This window comes from Ambystoma mexicanum, chromosome 5p, assembly GCF_040938575.1.
Source record: "Ambystoma mexicanum isolate Mex_15411 chromosome 5p, UKY_AmexF1_1, whole genome shotgun sequence".
NCBI classification, from domain to species: Eukaryota; Metazoa; Chordata; class Amphibia; order Caudata; family Ambystomatidae; genus Ambystoma; species Ambystoma mexicanum.
The window spans coordinates 799762147-799783961 of NC_090930.1; the positions used below are offsets into that span (position 1 = coordinate 799762147).

Consider the following 21815-nt stretch of genomic DNA (forward strand, 5'->3'; position numbering starts at 1 on the left):
GACTCCATCCCGTTGCCCAAACACTCTCTCGTGCCCTTCTCAAAGTCATCAAGCGCCTTCCTAGACCATCTAAAGCGGCTTTTTTTGACATTGGTATCAAGAGAGTGTCGATACCACTGTTGTTTTTGCTCTGGCTCATTTCGGTTCTCCTGCCATACTACAGTTAATGGCAGGTGGTCACTTTCTTTTTGCTCTACAATCTTGAAATCCAAAATTTTAGAGAACAGTTCTTTTGTAACAAAGAGATAATCAATGATAGATTTAGATGTTCCTCTTTCCCACGTATGGTGAGGCGGGATATCTCTGGGAAACGCTCCATTTACCATAAACAGATTGTGGTCTAGTGTGAATTTTAACCACTGTGCTTGAGCAACAGAGATCTTCTTTACAGAAAAACAATCAAGGTTCAAATCCCCTACCACAAATGTAGCAATCACATTTTGATCTTGTGCAACCTTTTCTAGGATACTTACTAAATCTCTGTAAAATAGATCATCAGAAATACCCATAGGGTTACGATACACATTAATTAAAGCAAAGGTAATGTTAGAGTCAGAGATCTTAACCAATTGAGAGAAATTATTAGGATCAGCCCATCTGTTTACACTCAGACCTTTGCTTGTCTTAATAGCCACCATAAGGCCAGATGTCGGTCTTCCCTTGTTTCCCCCCACGGCTGGCAAAAGGACAATATCATGATCATCCCATAAAGGCGGTTTTAAGAGCTAGGTTTCCTGAAGGACCACTATATCAAACTGATTTAAGAAAAGGTTTGAGGACCATTGAAGATGAGTATGTCCCCTTGTATTCCAGCTAACCAGAGTCAGGGGACTGTAGTTAGGTTCTATTAATGGTTATGTCCTCGAATGTATCACGTCTACTTGACGCGGTTTCTCAATAGGTCCACAGTAAGAGCAAGAACAGACGGCCAAGCATCCTTCAACTTCATTCACAGCTTGGCCTTTACGTTCTTCTATTAGACGTTCGGGGTCTTGAGCTATCAAGAAGCCCATCTTGAACAAATCCATTTTGGCCTTCTAAATCGAGTTCAAAATCAAACCTGACTTAATCCACAAACGAACAATCGACAGATTCTGATCACATACAAATTCCACTTGATCAATATCATTTGACGACACATCTTGTAAATCATGCACATCCCCAAAAATATTAAGAACACTGGTTCTACATAAGTCGTATTTTTCATGGGGCTCATCTCTACATTTCATGATCAAAGAATGACAATTTGCAAAGGTGTTTTTGTGTTGACGGGACCCTGATTTTTTGAACTGATTTTCTTGAAAACGTACTGATTTCGGTGTAGCCAGCATGTCAGTTTTATCATTCGAATCTGAGGTTACATGTGAACCTTGCCCGACAGCCAGACGATTATTAGTGCTAACAGACATTGTTGCTTTTGTGCAGTTCATTTGTTCAGCTTGCAAGCTATCTTTTTTTGTATGTATTGCTTCATATTTAGTTTTTACTAGGGCTCTAGATTCCATGTCATAGCACTCATCATGCTTTCTCATAGTTGCTACAGGTTCACTTGTAGTAGCCTCTAAGAATCTAGTATTTAGGTAAGCATCAACCGCTGCTCTAATTGAGGTCATTTGCCCCAGAATATGTGATTCTTCGGCAATTTTGTGCCGAAGAGGTTGTTGGTCATGAGAATTTATTTGTGATAGAGATTGCGCTTGGCTATTCAGCACAGAGGACCTCGCTTGCACCACTTTCCTAACGGGCTCAACCGGAATCAAATCAATTAAGTCAACGATTTCGTTAAGCGGGGCATAATTCACATTATTTTTGTGGTGACTATAAGGTACATCATTCCTAATTTCACCTTGATTGTTCCCAACCCGAGTCTCTGTTGATTTAGAGGGCGGGCAATTCGAATCTTGTGACAGTTCTGCAGCAGGAGTAGTGTCAGAAATTAATGTAGGTTGAGTTAGTACTTCACTCACAACATCCCCTGATGCAGCTGTCATCAGTGTTTTGGTGTTCGTTTTGCTTTTGGGAGCAACTCTTTTCGTGCGGGCTAGAAGAGTGGTTTTGTGATTGGCATTCTCCACTCGTGAAATTGATCTAATATTACGAGGTTTTTTTCTCTTTACGCTTCGATCTAAACTGATCCAAGAATCATTTATATTAATAGCCTCTGAGGGGAGCTGTTCTATCGGACATATTACATGTTCAAACAATGGAACGGCTGATGCAAACTCATCTTGTTTAGAGCAGTTCATTTTTTTTTTTGTGCTTCATGTTGATTACCACTATTTTTAGTTGGTGCCAAATCTAATGACATAGAGGAAGTCCATTCAAAGATCTGCTGTATTTGTTGAGCCTGGGACATGATTTTTGAATCCAAGCCTTCAAAAAGCTTGAACAAGCTAGCCAACGTTGTATTAACAGCAGCTAGTGTAATTTCGATAAGAGCAAGATTCTCCGTCCTATTCTCATGATGACTTAATTGAATTTGACGACGAGGTGTTGGATATGCAAAGGAGTCAGATATAGCCTTATGAGGGATTTCCACAATTTCTTCAAAGCTATCATGTTGATAGGAGTTTCCATGTATTGTGCTAATTTTACTGGTGCTAGCATGAATGGAGATATTTGATATGTCCATAATTGATTCATTATGTTCATTTACCGGCGAAAGTAATTTGTTTTTAATAACTTGCTTACCCGGTGTATGAACCACAGTTAACAAGGTGTTATCAGATATACTTAATGTCGTACCATTAATATTGGAGGCCGGAGACATAATTTGTGGTGGAACTGAAGATAGAGGTGTTTTTTCGTTCAAGTTGGAAAGGTGAGAACTAGTTCCCACCCCATCTGTCTCACGAATGGTTGTTCGAGTAGATAAGACCTGACTTGCTAAAACAGATTAAGTTACCATTTTTGAAATGTGATTGTTCTTGGGGCATTGGGATTTAGCTGGGGGACCCTCTGGCTGAACAGTTGTCTTGCCAATGGATGGTTTTTTAGTTTCACAATGCCCAACATCAGACATGCATGCTTTCCGTTTAGCACAGAATGCTCGAATGTCTCTATTTGGAAATGGAATGCGTTGAGCCGGTGTTAAAACTATTGATTTTTTCGATAGTCGGGATTGCGGTGTAACTTTCATACTCGCCGGTGTATTTATTAGGCTAATTGTTTACGGCATATTTGTTTTTAAGGTATAAATATTTGAACTCATACGGGGACTGAAGATGTCCGAAAAAAAAAAGACAAAAAAGAAGATAATGCCCCGTTGACTCCTAGATACCTTTACAGTACTTGACCACGCCGCACCTCACCCTTGATAAAGGTGAGATGAGATTAGGTTTCAGAAAAATCACTCAAGATTCAGCAATCATAAATTCAGAAATGAAGCAGCAAACAAGTTGAATTAGATTAAACTACAAAACCTGTTGTAGAGGCGTAGCTAGGGCAACCCGTACCCTCTGGGTTGAGAGAACAATCTGCACATAGAGTGTCTCCCCACGCCTCCCGCCGCACCGCGGTAAAGCGGGTCAAGCGGTACTTCAGCAAGGTACTTCTTGCTAGGTGCGCGCGTGCTGGTGCGCGTGCACTTTCAATATATAGCCAAGTCCAGCCCCTTTAGTGGGCAAGTCCAAGTGAAGCTGGGAGTTCTATAAACAAATAAACCAAACAAACAGTTAAATGGTTGTCCAAGTCCAAGTCCAGAGCCAGACTGTAGTGCAGCATAGGAAAATCCAGACGAAAAGCTGACCTGGTAAATGGAGTTCCAAGGTCCCAAACCAGTGCAGTCACAGAAAAACAGCGTGCCGAAAACAGCGTGCCGAAGCGGGTCAAGCGGTACTTCAGCAAGGTACTTCTTGCTAGGTGCGCGCGCGCTGGTGCGCGTGCACTTTCAATATATAGCCAAGTCCAGCCCCTTTAGTGGGCAAGTCCAAGTGAAGCAGGGAGTTCTGGTGAATGGAGTTCCAAGGTCCCAAACCAGTGCAGTCACAGAAAAACAGCGTGCCGAAAACAGCGTGCCGAAGCGGGTCAAGCGATACTTCAGCAAGGTACTTCTTGCTAGGTGCGCGCTGAAAAAAAAGGAGGAATTATCTTCACTTCTATCTTCTGTGAAATTGATCACGAAGAATGTTTTTTTGGGGACATGTTATTTTTGCGTCAGTATTTGTACTTCAGTAGGTGTTGAAAGGGTGTCATGATAAGGTGATTGCCGATCACAGAGGTGTTAAGACGGTTTTATGTGATTTCAGCAAAAACTATTTCATAGAGGGATTTTTAATGAAAACAACAGTGAAAAAACCCGAAATATTTTTTCTACTTGGGGGTGGGGTGATCCCTACAAAGCCCCCCATTTCAATATGAGTGTAAGCCCACTCCAACCCCCACTGCTTGCAGCCCCCTACCCCACCCCATATATATATTTTTTTTAATTTGGTGTTTTTTTTCCCTGTTTTTGTTTCGTGACAAATTCCCTCTCTGAAATTGTTTTCGCTGAAATCTCTGGATACCGTTAAGACAACAAATGATCTAATTAACTGGTGCAATGTTCTTTTTGGTGCCCTATATGTGATGAGAAGTCCAGCGTGTTCCTAGAGTAGATCGTCTCATCAAATATCAGTCAGACTTCTAAGGCTCTGTAAGGTTGCTCCTTAGCACTGATCTCTACTGAATTCTTAGTTGAACTGCCCTTACGCGAGGGTTCTACGATGATAATGATTAGGCTAAACAACCCAGTAGTGGTAGACTACAGCATGTGAATAGGCAATATGTTTTGGTGTTGCTTTGTTGCAGGTACAGGGGCTTTTTCAATTTCATGTGTTGTAAGGTAAAAGCATTCACAATGGAGGTCTGCAGTACATCCCAAAATGATGTGGGGCTGTTTATACAGATTTTGTGGTTACAAGTGCCCATTCTTCCCTTTATCACCTACATACCTATGGACAGAAAGAGAGGAAGAAGCGGATGCTGGAGAAGTAGTTGTAATATGCTGTAAAAGTCCTACTGCTACTTGAATAAACCTTTTATTTGGTCTGCATCAGAAACACTGGCAGGTTATGCCAGCAGAGGTTCCTATCCAGATGTTGGTAATTGCTTCCTTGGAATTTTGGAGTTAACTGTATAAAGTTTCCTGCATGGTATTGCAGATTTGGAAGGATTTTAAGAGGGATTTGAAGACATAATTTGAAATGTCTCAAAGTGTGGATCCCACTTATCCATTTGCTGATATGTTATGGTTATCAGAAAAAAGTGTATGCACTTGTTCCCTACTGATGAAGCTTTCATCTCATGTTTAACATCCTTTTTTTCGGTGGAATGAATCAACAGTCCCATGACCACTCCTTGGTAATTGCATTAGATTTGGAAGATCCATTCTATTTTTCACATTTCATATTTTCAATTCAGGTGGTTGTTCCCTGAAACCACCAATATGTTTTCAAATGGATAGCAACAATAGGTTTTAGTTATCTGAGGCCCAACCTCTCTTTCTTACACATTGGTTGAAATTACTCCAAAACCTGGCAATGCATGTGGTAACTGGATCCCTTATAGGGTCCATATTTCCCCTGTGCTGCAGGCTCTTCACTGGCTTCCAGTTGACAAGAGGGTGATGTTCAAGTCTGCGTGCATTGTGCATCGGCTTTCTTTGGACAAGGCCCAAAACACCTACAAAGAGAAGTTTGCTCCCTATGTTCCTAGCCATTGCCTTTGTTCCATGGATGCCTATCTTGTCAAAGTCCCTCGATTCTGTCTATACCTGGTTGGTGGAAGTGCCTTTTCACTTGCAGCCACTAAGCTGTGGAATTTCCTGCCACTCTCGCTCAGGAGCATTGACAAATCACTATCAGTTCCATCACCTAATGAAAACCACCCTGTTATAAATTGTTTTAGATTAATGTTTTATATTGTTGCTTCTCTTTTAGGCCTTGCACTGGTCTAGCGCCAAGATTCTCTCGGGTGATGGTGCAGTCTATAGATTATCGCAACATAACATAACATAAAATAACATAACATAACAGATAAGTTATTCTTGTTTTTTCCTTGGTATGAGTCAGTTGTTGGTCTACTTGATAGTCTCTAGCCTAGGAACCTGTGGCTTTTGCACACTCTTCACTGCATGTACATCTTCCGTCATACATTGGATTTGGTTCTTGAATAAAGTCAGGTTTGATTACCTTTCCAAAAGGTCTGCCGTCCTTTACAGCATTGCTTCATTCCTTTCCAGTGACAACAGAACAGTGTTTAGGGAGGAAGATAATTAATAAGACATCTTGCACTTGACTTCAATTGTTTCCAGGATGCCAGTCTTCAGTTACTATACACTGCAACCATCTTTAAAGTTGGATCTGAGAAATGTCTGTTTCTAGGTTTCTTTTCTGCCATGTACATTTTCCTCTAGTTAGTGAATTCGCACCACTGCCCCCCTGGTCACTATACAAACCTCTGTGTTCAGCCGAGGGGTGTTCGATTGTTATAAGGAAGGGTCTCACATTTTCTAACACAACAAAATCTGACCCCTCAGTCCTGGAAAATATACCCAATCATCTCATTACTTTATTTTATTTTAATTTATGTTATTATTTAAGCGCTGACCTAGCCCGAGAGAAGCACAGTGCTGTACAGGTTGTGGGCTAACCAGCAATGGGGCTGCCATCTTTTATCAGTAGCGCAGTATTGTGCGATGTCGTCTGTGCATCAGTCTGTGCATCCATTGGGATTAGTTCTTGGTCAGGTGTCGTGGAAAAAGCCACATTTTGAGAGATTTGTGACATCGGAGAATTCTAGGGGCATTCTGATCCGATACCAGTTTCAAGTTCCAAAGGGTGCATGCATGACAAAGGACTGGTTGTTTGTGGTGTCTCTTTTTGAGGACCAGCAGTGTTTCAAGTTGGTTTGTCTATTTGATTTACGAGGAACGTATGCCACCAGATATGAAGAGCTTATGCTCCAGGAACAATCAAAGGTACTTGTGACTGCTTTCTATAAGATATATGCTGTCTTGAATAGTATCCTGGCCTGGAGTAAAAGCCAATGCACTTTGTATAGGATGGGGGTGATTCAGTAAAATGTCCACACACCCATAATAAGGGGTGCAGCAGCATGGTTGACTGTTTTTAGGGGAGCCAAGTGAGCATCTAGGAGCCCTGTTAGGAGGGTGTTTTCCCCATCAATGTGCAAGACTGCAAAACAGTCCATAAATCCTGCAGTCGGATGAAGGATTTGATTTTGCAAAGGGTGGACATTTGGAGCCAGGCTGATTGGGACTTCTTGGCTATGTGTCAGGACAGGCTGCTGGCAATGGAGAAGTCTAAGGAATTTGTTGGATCTGAGAGTTGCGGATGAAATCTGTCTGGGTAAATATCACTGAGCATTGTTGGATGATTTGCTTTTTAGTCAGGAGACCGATGAGGATGAATTAGGTCTTGGAGGGGATATGTTTGAGGCAGACAGTTGACATCCAGGACTGGATGGTGGCTAGGTAATTGCAGAGATGAATAATGGCCGTCAGGCTCTTTACTCTCATGTACAACTGAGTATCATCCGCGTATTGGTGGATGGCGAGATTGGGATATTTGAGGGGTGTGCCCATGGGCTCCATATAAATGTTAAATAGGATCAGTCAGAGGGTGGAGCCTTAGGGGGTTGAGGGCTGTTTTGAATGTAATATGTTTGTCTGGATGCCCAGAACAGTGCCAGAGAATCCCTTACTGTCGGCGAGGGGAGAAAGGAGGATGCAGTGATCAAAGGTTGTGAAGGCAGTTGAGAGGTCAAGGACAATGAGGAGGCATGAGTAACACTTATCCATGATTTGCAAGCCATAATCCACCACCTGGATGGTGGCTGTCTCAATGCTTCACTTGGGAAAGAACCCTGACTGCTGGTTGATTAGGAGGTGTTCAATTCTGTCAAATAGTTGTAGTGACTACATTTTCCACGTTTTTGCCAATAAATGGGGGATTTTTAACAGGCCAGTATTTGGCAAGGTTGTCTGGGTCCAGGGTTGCATTTTTTAAGAGTGGTCATATAAGACAAGTCTTGAGGATGTCCACAAATGACCTTTCAGTAAGGGAGGCATTAATGATGTTGAGTGCCAGGCCCACCAATTGTTTAATGATGGAGGACGAAAATGATATTGTCCGAGTAGGTTGTAGGTTTGAGGGAGGTGAGCATTTTTAGGAACTCTGGGGGAGAGAGAGGATGGAATTCGGTCCAGAGGGGAAGTATGCATGCTGGGTGCAGGCAGGGCTTACGCTGGATAGGTTAATTTGATGATCCGTCAGATTGCGTCTATTTATTCATTGAAAAAGTTGTTGATTCTGACATATTTTGCATGAGTTGCTGTAATATCAGTTTTGGGTGAGGGTTTGGTACAAATCTTAACTACTTCAACATGGGCTTTCCTCCTTTTAGTGGCTGGTGCAATTAGTAAGCAACGTTGGCCTCGGCAATCAGGCAATCAGATCCTACAGTTGGTGCAGAGATGTTTGTGGTCTGCGAGATCTCCAGGTTATGTTGTTTGCACCACCATTTCTCTAGGGCTCCAATTTAACGCTTGCTGGATGTCGAACTCAGAGTTGTACAAAGGGGTGGATGGTTTGGTCTTAGTGCAGCTGGTGTTTAGGATGTGCTTGACTATACAGCAGTTTCATAGCAGACAAATTGAATAATTCTAGGAGGACAGTCACTTTCTCTGACCGGGCAGCACTACAGGATAACATTTAAACATGAATGTTGTGCACAGGATTTGACCTTCAACCGCCAACATAGAATTCAACTATAACATTCTCACATGTTACCTGAGAGCCATTAAGGAAAATTGGTAACCATTTCTTTCTCTAGAAAAATATCATGTGTAAAATGATATCTCTATGGTGATTGCTGGTGTGAAATATGCTTTCCTTTTAATAATGTTAGTATAACAATGGTATATTTCAAAGACTCATGAAGAACGGAGACTTTCTACAAAACATACCGACCCTAGGAAAAGCACCTCCTTATTCACTGAACTTCGAGACCTGATAGCGCCAAGAGACCAAACTATTGATAATTTGGACACTGTACACATAATTCAGTGGCGGCTGGTGAATTATTTTAGTTAGGGCCTAAATAATTCTCACAAATATTCCCCCGCAACCGAGCGTAGCGAAGGAGGCCCAAACAATTTAGAGGGGGCAGGCATGCTATTTATTAGTAGACATCTATCATAGATGACCAGTAAAAATATTCCATCCCTGTCTCCTGGCTTTTTTTTAATGTCATTGTTGCACAACCCTCCATCCCCACTCACCAAAATCAGCACCCCGGCCCAGCACAAACACACACACACACATTCATACACAGCATGCACTCGTTCATTGACATGAACACTCACCAACAAATTAACATTCATAACACAAGCACAGACGCCTCATACACATATTTAAATCATTAATATAAACGTACTTTCTGCCTCGGTCCTGCAGCTCCCACATAGCATGAACAGGAATCAGGAAACAAGAGCTTCCTGATTTCTGCACATGCACACAGGGGCCGAAGCGTTGGTGGTGATGCACCCTGATCCAGCCTGCTCTGTTTGTATGTGCAGGGAGGTAAAGGAGCAACCTCTGTCACATACACACATGCAGTTCCTCAGTCAACATTGTTAATGGGCTATGCAAGGCTGGGGAAGCAAAACGCCCCTGGCCATGCATGTCTCATTGTGCATGTGCTACTGGGGACCAGAACTATCAAAGGGAAACCGTTTTTCCCTTTGACAGTTCAGCCAGCCCAGAAGCGCTGGGCTGACTCCTCTGCTCCTCCAAAATGGGTGACAGGGTCAGCAGGTTGGTGCCCCTCGCTCATTATGGATGAGCCGCCAATGAAACATTTCACACAACACAGCAAAACTCATAGTAGTTAACATCCCTCTCAGTATTAAAAGCCTTACACGTGGTGTTATTTGACAAATCCTCATTGTATCAATACTCTGTGATTGTGACATGTGTGATAATGGTTATAAATATGCAATTGAATCTAGCTTAAACACTAAAGCTGTGATGTTCATGTGTAAAACACAGCACAGGTCTTATTGGAAACCCTGCTCTAACATGGTCTATATTATCTGCCTGGTGGGCACTGTGCCCCACCCCATAGATTGGTAGGTTTGTGTTACCTTGTTTCATCAATGTACACGGATTCAAGTACAGTCGCTGCATATTCCAAATTCTTTTTGAGATCGGCTACTGACGCTTCTCCTCTTTCCAACTGCTTGACCAAGCACCGCAACCTAGGTATAGAAGAACATGGCAGTATATTAGCAGGAGCACAATAAGAGTTCTCACTACACACACACATGCTGTGCTGCAAGCACTAAACATTGAACACAGATTTCTATATCCGGCAAAGGGAGGTCAGTAGCAAGTCCCAAGCTAGCCTTTTGCAGAATTAGCATGCGGGATCTAGCAAAGCCAACCTATTCTATCAAATGAAATAGTGAACTTCTGGCGATCCAATAAGGAGATATACAAGCTCGGAGTAGATACTTAACTCTATGCTATTGATTGCTAAATGCTAAAATGTATCTGTAAACTCATGATTATGGCTTTCATTGTCTTTGAAATTGCTGCTTGGTCACCCAATGATTTTGATATGTATATATATATATATATATCTATATATATATATATATATATATATATATATATATAAGAACAATCTGCTCTTCAGCCACATATTTGCTATAGTACCTTCTAAACAACCACAGTCTGATCTTCAGCTAGTAAACAGTGCCATAATAACTTATCTAGTACTGCTTTTATCTGAAGGGTTGGTGCGTTGCCGAAAGCTATTGTCCCAGATCATCTTGCCATTCTTTTGCAAGTCCAACAAAAGGAGCTACAACCGCAGCATACGCCAATGGCGGAAATCTCAGTGGAAGGGTGGATGGAATTTAATTTGGTCGAAAAATCAGCTTCTCTGCAAATTTCAAAGCTGCCCCTAATTCACCTTTATTTTTATTTATTGAACATTTGTTTGGCGTGTATACACCAAAATGGTGTTTCCAGGCGCCACAAGGAAAGTGGGGAGGAGACAAGGGAAGTAAATATACAGTCAATATGCAATCGCGGTCCTAGTAGGCTTGGTAGCATTCGGACGTTCGGAAGTGCAGTTAAGATGAGTGCTGGAGATGGGGAAGGTGGGGGGGGAGCAAGGTATAGGCAGTGCTGGTGAGGGCCCTGGAAGGAAGTGCCAAGGGGTGCCAGTGGCGGAGGCCCGGGCTTCCTGGGTTCTAGGGGCAGAGGAATCCCCAGGGGTTGGATGCACTGCCACAGGTAGGGGGCCAACAGCAATGCTGAGGAAGGGGTGCCGGTGTCGACTGGGCAGGGGCCTGGTAACTTGTGAAATTCACGAAGGACCAGCCCACCAATCTCTGCAGCGGTGGGGTGGTTAGCAGGGAAGGGAGAGAGGGAAAGAGGAAGAGAAGAGCAGAGTTTTCAGAGGTTTACAGAACTTACAGAGATCGGCTTAAGTCTGAAAGTTGCAGAGAGGCTGTTCCAAAGAGAGGCACCAGCCGAGGAGCGAGACCTGGCCCCCACTCTGTGCTTGGAGAAGCATTTGGGAAGCAGATAGTTGAGAGAGTGGAGGCCCCTAGCAGGGAAATATTTAGAGGGAGAAAGTTAGAAAATAGTGTCATCCCAGGCCCCAGAAAGCCTTGTGGTTGATGCAGAGGGTTTTAAATGTGATCCTTGTGGCCACTGGCAGCAGTGAGTTAGCTACCACCTTGAATGTTTGACCTAAGAACCGGGCTGAGACAAATTGATTTGTGACAAATGCTTGAGTTGAGATAGAGAAGCGTGAATAAAGTGTTTTTATCTAATGAACTGAAAATCTTAAACCTTGATCAAATACAAAGAGCTCTGAAATTGATAACGGTATAGTGGGCTTGACATATGAATATGCACAAAAGAAGATACATGGATTTAGCAATTTGCAAACCAACCTGTCCCATTAAAATTACAAGCTTTAAAATCCAAACAATCAACCCCCAGCTAAACACAGAGTCTCAGAGATGGCAAGGAATGTGCTGGCACAAACCACAATCTTAAGAAGATCCCCTACATCTGAAAACAATGTCATTTCCCGAGAATAAGAATTATCTCTAGGGCCATCCAAAGCTAACAGAAGCAAGGAATGCATCAATCCACCCAAGGACCCACCATGCCATAACCTCATCTCCACAGAAACATGCAACCCCATTCATCAATCACTGACAGGGAAGATAAACACACTCAAACAACACATCAATAACAGAAAACAAACGCATATTCTCCCTGTTATCCCATTGTGTGGAGAAAAAAACAGCTAGACAATTTTCAAAACTCTCTCCAACTTAGATCGAGCCAACTTCTTACCAGACCTTAATGCAACAATTTCCACAAACAAGATCATTCTTGCCCGAGATGTTCTCATGTTGCTTTTTAGCACAATCCATGTCGGGCTAACCCAAGGCATTGCCCCTGATGAACTAAAAACTGAGCAGATCTCCTACTGAAGAAAACAAATCTAAACTTGAACAAGCCAGTCGATTGCCCTTCACATCATGGACAATTCTTCCCTGCCTCCTCCTCCATGGCCTCTCTGCTGCCATCAAAACCATGCCCCACTCAACACCCTTCCTTCATGCATGGCTTTCTACAGTACAATCTTGTAGTAGTTTGTGTTGTATTGCTGCACCCGCCAGCAATCGGCACAGGTGAACCCATCAAGATCACAGCTCCTCCCTGTGGCATGCAGAGTGCAGTGGGGACCACTACATTCATCAGCTCAAGGAATGTGCCACTGTTACACTGTCCAAAGCCTACTTAAATCTCAAACCAAGCAACACCAAATGGACACTTACATTGCCAGTAGCTAAGAGCAAGGCCAATCCACAGCTGGCTCTCGTACACACATGTGGATAGATTCTCAATGCCCATCTTGCCTTCTGCCATCATCACCTTTCAAACATGCTGCCTCATGTACAAGGCAATGACAGCCAAATCACTGCCTAACTAGCAGAGAATCTCAACATCCCGAGGGGTCAATGCAATCACAGGTTCCTGGGCAGCGCTAGACTCGAAATCCAGGTCTGCAAAAAATGGGAAAACCGAAAAACAAGCCTTCATTGCCAAGTCAAGGAATACTATGTTGAAGAATATGCTTGTAAGACAGCTCTGCAGGTTGAGCGCTTGTTGCTGAGATCTGTGTGCAATCTGCTGGTCGCAGGTTTGAATCCCATCCAGGAAAGGCCAAGTCAGCCTCTCATCCTTGCAAGGATGATAAATGAGTACCAACTCGGGTTGGGTTATAACAACTGTTTGTAAAATTTCCTATGTACAGCACTTTGATGAAAGCTATATGCATAATACAATTCTACAGCACCTCTCATCCACAGAAAGAACCTCACTGACAACATCTGAGTCTCACTTCTTGCCCTCATATCCCACGAATCATGACTATGTGCATGGCCTTGAACCGTCCCGCACCGGGCCGCCCCGCTGAGAATCTATGCAAGCGGTAGAGCAGGCCATTGCTCCACCCTGGGGTGAGGACTTATAGAGCGCAAAACCAGCGCAGTCCATGAGCGAACCCCCCTCCTTTAAGAGGTCACGGGAAGCTCCTCAACATAACGGCATGCAAGCATAGGTTCCCTTGGAACACGAGCAATGTCTTTAACCAATCCTTTTTTACTGTGTCCTCAATATTGTACCTCTTCCAATGTCAATATTATACCTTGTCAAGTGAGCTGTCTGTAACAGCGCCACGATGACCGAGGGCAGCTGTGCGCCTTAAAAATGCAAATAAATAAATAAATTAATTAATAAATAAATACATACATAAATAGTGATTGCTCCTGCACCCCTGCATGAGGCAGAAGGCAAATGTCAATTAAAATCAACTTTTCCGTAAAAAATACTGCTGGAACATAAACAAATGTATTCAAGAGACGCATGATATGGCGCATTTTATCTCCACGCTTGCACGATATGGTGTACCCATAAATCCATAGCATCGTGCACAGGTGTGTGCAATTATGAACACTTGGAATACGTATGTGTACGACTGGTGCTATAATAAGGCAATAGCAATCAGCCTCCTAGTGTGCCACCAGAAAATGGGCACCAGGGTGCACCCTCTGTCCCCAAAAAAACCAAATAAGGTGCATTTGAAAGGAAGGGCGGTACCAGAGTGGCACCTTGTTTGGAGTAGTAGAAATCCTGGCCCAGACTGCACGCCTGTCCCCGCTAGAAGTGATGCGGTAGCTTGACAGAGTGTAAAGAGCAAGAGACGGAAGATAATCGGTTCAATTAACTTGTCATAGAGAGATTGTTCCATACATGCTTGGTAATTGCAGAGCTGTGCATTGAGTTTTCATTTTTTAAAGACAAAATGTAGGTTTTATGTGACTCTTTAGCTGAGTGCATCAAAGGGGTTGCCTTGATCTCTACAGCAGATGCATTTAATAGCCATGTGGTCGGCAGAAGCGACTTTACATACCTGTAGTTATACAATTAACGTACTATTAGGACTCTGGTGGGTAAATCAGGCATCCTCATGGACTTGACCTACACTAAATGTGTCAGTCTCATATATAATGAATGGTGATAGGAAGGTTCAAATGGATGGACATTAACTTCTTTCCTCTCCAGTAAGAAGAATAAAACCTCCAGATGTCTATACTTGGAACCCACAGCAATAGGCTGGAGTAGGCGTCGCTAGGGAAGTCTTCATGGGGAGGATGCAGTCATGGACTTCGCCCTCACTCATAGGAGGCCACAAGTGCATCAAAGAGAAAGAGTCAGAATACCTTATACAGGGAGACCGGGTCATTCCAGCTACATATGACAGCCATATATGTACTCCCCAAAATACACAAGACCTGACCAATATACCGGACAGGCCGATTGTTTTGGGCATAGGATCTATTTTCGAACCACTCTCTAACTTTGTCTATTTCATCTTAAAACCATTTGTGCCCCTTATCCCACCATGCATAAATGACAACACCCACATCATTCTTCTCCGCGGCTGGGGCCTCCCTCTGGAACAGCCTTCCTGCCCCCCTGAAACTTGAGGAGAACCATCTCCGGTTCCGGAAGCACCTCAAAACCTTCCTCTTTGCTTCTGCTTTCTCTCTCCCTCTCCCCTGCTAATTCTTCGCTGAAACTGCACTGAATCTGCAACTGGGCCACTCTCACCGACCTCGGTCCTGGGCCCAGCCACTCTAAACTTGCACTGCCTCCCTGGCAACCCCTGCACTGCGGGACTGTCTCTGTATCCCTACAGCCCCCCCTTCCCAGCACTTGTTCTGCACTTACCTTGCACTTGCCACCAGCTGGCCCTTTTATTTATTTATTCTACTTACCTTGTACTGCACTTCCCCCCCCCTTCCCCATGCAGCTCTCCCCTCCCCTCCCACTGCACTTGCGCGATCTGAATGACACCTGGCCTAGTAGGATCGTTGTCTGTCTTCCCCTTGTTCCCCCCTCCCTGCCTTGTCGCGCCTTGAAACACTTGTGTTAGGCGCGTTACAAATGCCTTATCATATCATATCATATCATATCATTCAGGTCCTCGAGGATATGCCTTTCAAAACTTTGATACAACTTCTAGTGACCTTAGATGTCGAAAGTTTATATACAAACATTCCACAAGGAGAAGCCCTTAATATCATAGAACATGTGCTTGACCAAATGGAAGAACCAGTCAGGACTCCGAATGAATTCCTTATGGAACTCATTGAGATTCCCCTAACAAGAAACATCTTTATTTTTAAGAATGACTTGTATCTCCAGATAAAGGCTGCCAAAATGGCTTCTTCAATTGCCCCGAGTATATCAAATCTCTTCATGGACTTGTTTGAATGTAGTTTCATCAACAATGTCAGAAGTTAGCACAAGTCCAAGGTACCATTGTGGAAAGAATGTATAGACGGTGTAATCAGGATATGGGAAGGCTGGAGTACAGAATTACACTTGTTTGTGAACTGGCTAAATAAGCATACACCACACATTTGCTTTTCAAAACAATGTGACAACACAAGCATTTTGTTCCTCAACCGCACTATCTGAAATTACAATAACCGTCTAAAACATAATAACTATACAAAAGAGACAGACAGGAATACTCTACGACATTGGGGCAGTTTCCATCCTGCTTACTTAAAACAATCTTTACCTTATGGTCAATTTCTGATGCATAAACGGAACTGTAATGACACGATTGAGTCCCAAAATGATGTTGAAAGATTCCAACAAAAATTGCAAAAGAGGGGTAATCCCAGAAAAATTGCCAGCAATGCAAGAAAAAGAGCTAATTGCTTTCAACGAGAAAGGCTCCTCACTGGGGACGTGAGGGTTACACAGACCAATGTGATCACCTGTGTGACTACTTTCTGTGCTCACAGTAACTCGCTGCATCAAGCATTACCACCCTGGTGGGGGAAGCCAGCCAATCAGATGGTTAGGAACACGGCATTGAACCGCTGGTGAAAGCCCCCATTCCATGGCACCTAACGGCCGTCTCCCCCTGCTGCCATCTTCCCCCCACCCTCTGTCCCCATATTTGTTTTTTTTTTTTAAATTCCCCCACCCCACTTACATTATCTTGGTTGCGGTGGCACTCCCCGACACAGCCGCACCTTCCGCTCTGCTTCCGACAGCCGCCATGCAAAGGGAAGAGGGGCTCTGTACCTGCCTTCCCTTGCCATGATGGCCATCTTGGAAGAGTCTTTTTGCTCTGTGAACGGGACACTTTGCTCGGCCCGTTAACTAAGGCCCCGGGCCGTTACCCACCACTGATTCCCATAGAACAGGTACATAACGCCACAATGAAAAAGAATTGGTCCATCATCAAAGACAGCATTAATAACAAGAGGGTGTTGTTTGCATCAAACAAGGGAATAACAGCTGACGAAAACTCGTGAAAACGTACACTGAACCCGGAGACATATCTCTATCTAAAATGTAGGACTCAAAAAGAATATGGGGTCATTACCCATGTGGGAATTGCACTGCGTGTGATTCAACTGAGGACAGAAAATATATTATGCACCACAATATCAAGTGGGATATCAGGTTTCCCTCAAATTGTAATTCGAGCAATGTCGTACATGCACTGATATGCCCATGTAACAACATTTTCATTGGACAAACCAGCAGGAAAATCTCAATTTGGTTACCAGAGAATTGATTGCGCATTAGGACACAGACAGACTCTAGTAGAATCACTGAACATTTTGCACAACATGGTCACAATCTCATTGAACTATGGTGGGCAATCATCAAGAAATTGACTTGTCCCAAAGACGGGGTGACCCTGTGAAAATGCTGAAGACTAGGGAGGCATACTGAATCTCCCTTACTGATTCAGTGAGAAAAGACCATTAATGAGACAGAATCACCTCTGCCTGTATCGATATACATACACTGCAAATTTATCATAACCAACTTTCCTTAATGACTGGGAATTAGTATGAGAATTATGTTTTAGACCAATATACAGTCCATGTGACTTGAATATGGTTAAATTGAACAGAATTTTGTTTTATTAATTACCGGAAAAGAGCATGAAAATATGGTGTTTTTCAACCACTTTTTCCCATAGTATGTAACAACAGTGGTATCATTTGCATTAGCAATTCATTAAATGCTACATACTGTTGTACACTATTCCAATGAATAAGTTTGACATGGCAAAATCAGGGGCATATGCACTGTTTGCAACTTCAGGCAGCACAACATGGCAGACCACATCACTCACGCTTGTAAGGATTGAAGTGACCCGATAACCGCCTGCACCATTATGTGCCCGTGGGGTCCACCATAACATGGCACCCAGGTTTGCAGAAATACCTGATGCTGGACCAAGCTGACATGAGGACGTGTCATGGCAGACCCATGGCAACGGTTGCCTAGTGATCTTTGCAAGCACGCAGAGCACACAACAACAATTCTGCTTGCCCTGGTGCTCCTTACTGATTGGAAGGACCGCTTAATGAGAGGACACACAGCCTCTCCATTAGTACAGGAGAGTTGGTAAGTCGCTCACTGCTATTTGATAAAACGAGTGTGTTAAAGAGAAATTGGGCCTCATTACGAGTCAGCCGGTCCGGAAAGAACAGTGATGGTAAATCCGCCACCACCGTTCCTTCCAGGTGCGGCTGATTAAGAGTCCTGCAGGGAGGAGGTGTCACTCCCGCCAGGTCTGACCTGGCGGGTTTAACATCACCCGCCTGCAGCCGGACATGGAAGCACAGGCACCATTACAACATTGTGCCGGTGTTTCCACTTCCCCACTCCCATGGAATCCTATTGGACTCCATGGGAATAGGGACTTATAGAATTCTGCCTCTGGAATTCCCGGGTCACCGGGGTCATAATGACCCGGTAATTCCGGGAATCACAGAGGCGGAATGGTAATACGAGTCTGGCGGTAACCTGATGTTTTTTCCGGCTCGGTTACTGCCGGACTCGTAATGAGGCCCAATGTCTTTAAAATGCATTAGACTGCAGGTCCACTCGATATTCTTACTGACCTTCTTTTTCGTTTTTTTCTCCAGCTAAAAACCTAAATAGAAATAGCACACACAATCCGCTAAACTTTTGTGCCAGGAAACTTTATAATTGCAGCCCCTGTGAGGTTTCTACACATTAGGTAATCAACCTATGCACAGACAAACACACACAGCAGATGACCCACATGTAGCTGAATTAATCAGGCCACCCGTAACCACATTTCTGAAGTCTGTCTATATCTCTCTGTGATTATATTGCAGAACAGCTGAATGGAAGTCAGACCAATGTACCAACACATTATGTACCCATTGTGGGCTCAGATGTAATTCCATGATATGTAAGTGTCGCCTGAGTTTATCCGTCCAGCATCTGGGATGATGAGTGATCATTGTTCTTTGGCATGGGGCTGTGAGCCCTTAGACACACATGAGTATGAATATTATTACACCTCTCAGTCCCAGAACACACCTACCAAAACATATGGAGGAACCCCAGTAGGGAATGCACTTTGTGAGGGTTCAGAAATGCGAGGCAGACAAGATAGATAGATTTTTATCAAAAGTATCCATCTTTATTTAAATAATAAGGGTGAGAAAAAAGACCTCACTTTCCCTAATTTAACGAGGATTACTAAAGGAAAACATTCTAAAAAGGTTTCTGTAACTCACACTTATGCACATAACAAAACAATAAAGGTATTGAATGGCTGATCAAACTCAATAAAATAATAATCATTCACTTTATAAATAGGTATCCTTGTAATCTGGGTTGGATCCACCTTTGCCAGGATTAAAGCAGGATTCCTAAATTACAGTTCCAGTCAAGAAAGTTCTTATCACTATCAAAAGTCTGTTAAAAAATGCAGCACAAATTTTCTTCACTCTGTAAATCTTCCACTTGGCACATAAATCAAAACACAACGTTAATTTCATACATTTTCCACTTGACACGGGGATCAAATACAGCACACAGTTTCCTTCCAACTTTTATCTTTCCATTCTTTAGTGGTTCAATGTCTCTTCCGTCTTTATACACAATAAGGTTTTTGTCAGGATGCGTTTTTTTTATCACAGTTCATATCTTCCCACTATGGTGGCTTTGCCACTTTCTTTCCACAACTTTCAACCACACTTTAGTACTTAAATGTCTTCTTCCTGGTTCACTAACCTGCAAGAACTAACCACTAACAAGTCCCTTTCCTGGTATACTCGCCTGCCAGTAGAAATCTCCTCCTACTACTGCAAGTACTCAGTGGTGATGTCTACTTCAATACTCAGAAAAGTCTTTAACTTTCAACATTATGATTCAGAACTTCTTTCATTAGGGCATAATACACATTGATGCCATTTGTTCATAGATCTTGTTTGCCACATGCAATGCAGGTTAATCCTCTCTCCCCTTTGATAATTATTATATGGAAGGATTCTTTCCTGCCATTGTTGAGTTTCTTCTACTTCATCAATTAATTGTTGCTAATGTCTCTGATTTTGTCTTCTCCCTTTGAGAAAACATGGTTCCCTTTTATTTCTTATGGTATCTCTTTGGCTTAGGTAAGGCTGGTTCTCTTGATTAAGTATTGCCCCTCTTTACTTTATCAATTTATTTTATTTATGTATTAATTGTCTTTGTGTTAGGTGCTTATACAATAGGAACATACTGTTTACTGGAAAATACATTAAAAACAATATTATCAGAGTGGGAAGATGAAGGACGAGCTCACTATGCCTTGTGAGTATTCAGAACGTACAAGTGCAGAAAGTAGAGGGAAGAGGGGGTAACTGCAGGCGTGTCCGAGCTCCTCACAAAGCCATGGACAAAGTGGTAGGAATGTTGAGTGCATCTTGGCCTGGGCCACGGGTGGTGTAAGTGCGATTCTCCAGGGTGGAGGATGTGCAGATGCAAAGTGCTATGGAAGGCAGGAGCTGGGAAGATTGGTGTGGGAGGTCAAGACACAAAGCCTTTCAAAGTCTTAGCCCCTTCCTTTAGCTTAGGCAATACTGGTTCTCTTGATCACGTATCACTCCCTCTTTACTTTGACAATGGGGGTTCTTCCCCCTCTTAAAGTACGAATTATTGCAACAGTACTTAGATTCATTAGTTCAATATTCAAAATGTCTATTTCCATGCAGCGGTCTGTCACGGAGTGCCCCTGTGTCACCTCGCAAAGGCCAACTCACCGGTCTTCCTCTACACTCCGTTCCGACCCACTGCTGGTTCAGCCTTTGCTTCCCACATCGAGATTTAAATGCTGACCACTCTGGTCACACCTCAAGTTTTTGCTCCTTCTGTGCAGGGAGTTTGCTTCACTCCTAGCATACTCTGGTGCTCGCAATCCACCAAAGCACTGCACAGACCTGGGAGAGCTCCTCTCTCCCACGGGACAGTCATCCTCCACACTGGTTCCTGCTGCATGATCTCTTCATTTAAAAGCCTCAGGGCCACAATGTGCATGAAATTCTCTCTGCTTCTGCTGCTCACAAAGCTAATGAGTTGTCTTGATTTGCACCTGAGGGGGTCTTAAATAATCAGATGTCCCACTCAGGTGTGGGTCATCAGATCCATTAGACTGCCCATTAGAGGTCTGTGCCTCTGAGCTCCTCTTTCTCATCCCAGTACTCAAGGTATTATTGGAGTTAGATTCCCTATGTCCCGAGTTAATTTATCCTTATTCAATATGTTCTCTTTAAAGGTTTTATTAAATGTACCTTTGATAAACGAATTTAAGGGAATTACTGGTTGGCCCTTAGTCCTGTGGCTTATACCCAAAGACAGATTACAACCATCAGAAAGTGCAGTATTGATTCTCTGATTGTTATATACATCGTTCTCATTTTGTCCATAAAGGTTTCCAACACTAATACGTTGGGAGCTTACTTTGGGAACTCTGTGAACCTTACTTTGACAGAACACTATTAGATATTCTGGCATTAGGGAAACTTCACCTTTCAAAGAAGATGAATACTGCGCCTCTCCTAATGGATTCACCTTATTCCTTTGGGGGCCTTCTCCTCCCAGGTGATTCACCAGGCGAATAGTACACCCATGGTTATGATCAGAAAGCGTCTGCCTTCCTGTGGCCACCTGGGAGGAGACTTTAGGCAGGGATTCTGTGAGTACTCCACAGGATTCATCACAACACGCACCTCTATTTGGGGACTTTGGACATTGCTGGTGGACTGAGGTGGACCTCTCTTTCTCCCCTCTTCTTTGCCTCCCTCTCTTGCTCCCACACTGGATGTTAACATTCATTACATGTTGGGTCAATTTAACCCTTCTTTGTAATTT

The 21815-nt window shown here is 43.2% G+C and overlaps 1 protein-coding gene across 7 annotated transcripts in view; it reads right to left on the reverse strand.

The window, feature by feature from the left end:
- The window catches only part of PDE1C (phosphodiesterase 1C), a 2232090-nt gene that overhangs the window by 653633 nt on the left and 1556642 nt on the right, over positions 1–21815 (reverse strand). For all 7 annotated transcript variants that reach the window (XM_069613219.1, XM_069613222.1, XM_069613221.1 and 4 more), the window contains one exon: positions 10148–10261. In XM_069613219.1, coding sequence (XP_069469320.1) covers positions 10148–10261 — 114 coding nt within the window. The remainder of the gene's footprint in view (positions 1–10147; positions 10262–21815) is intronic.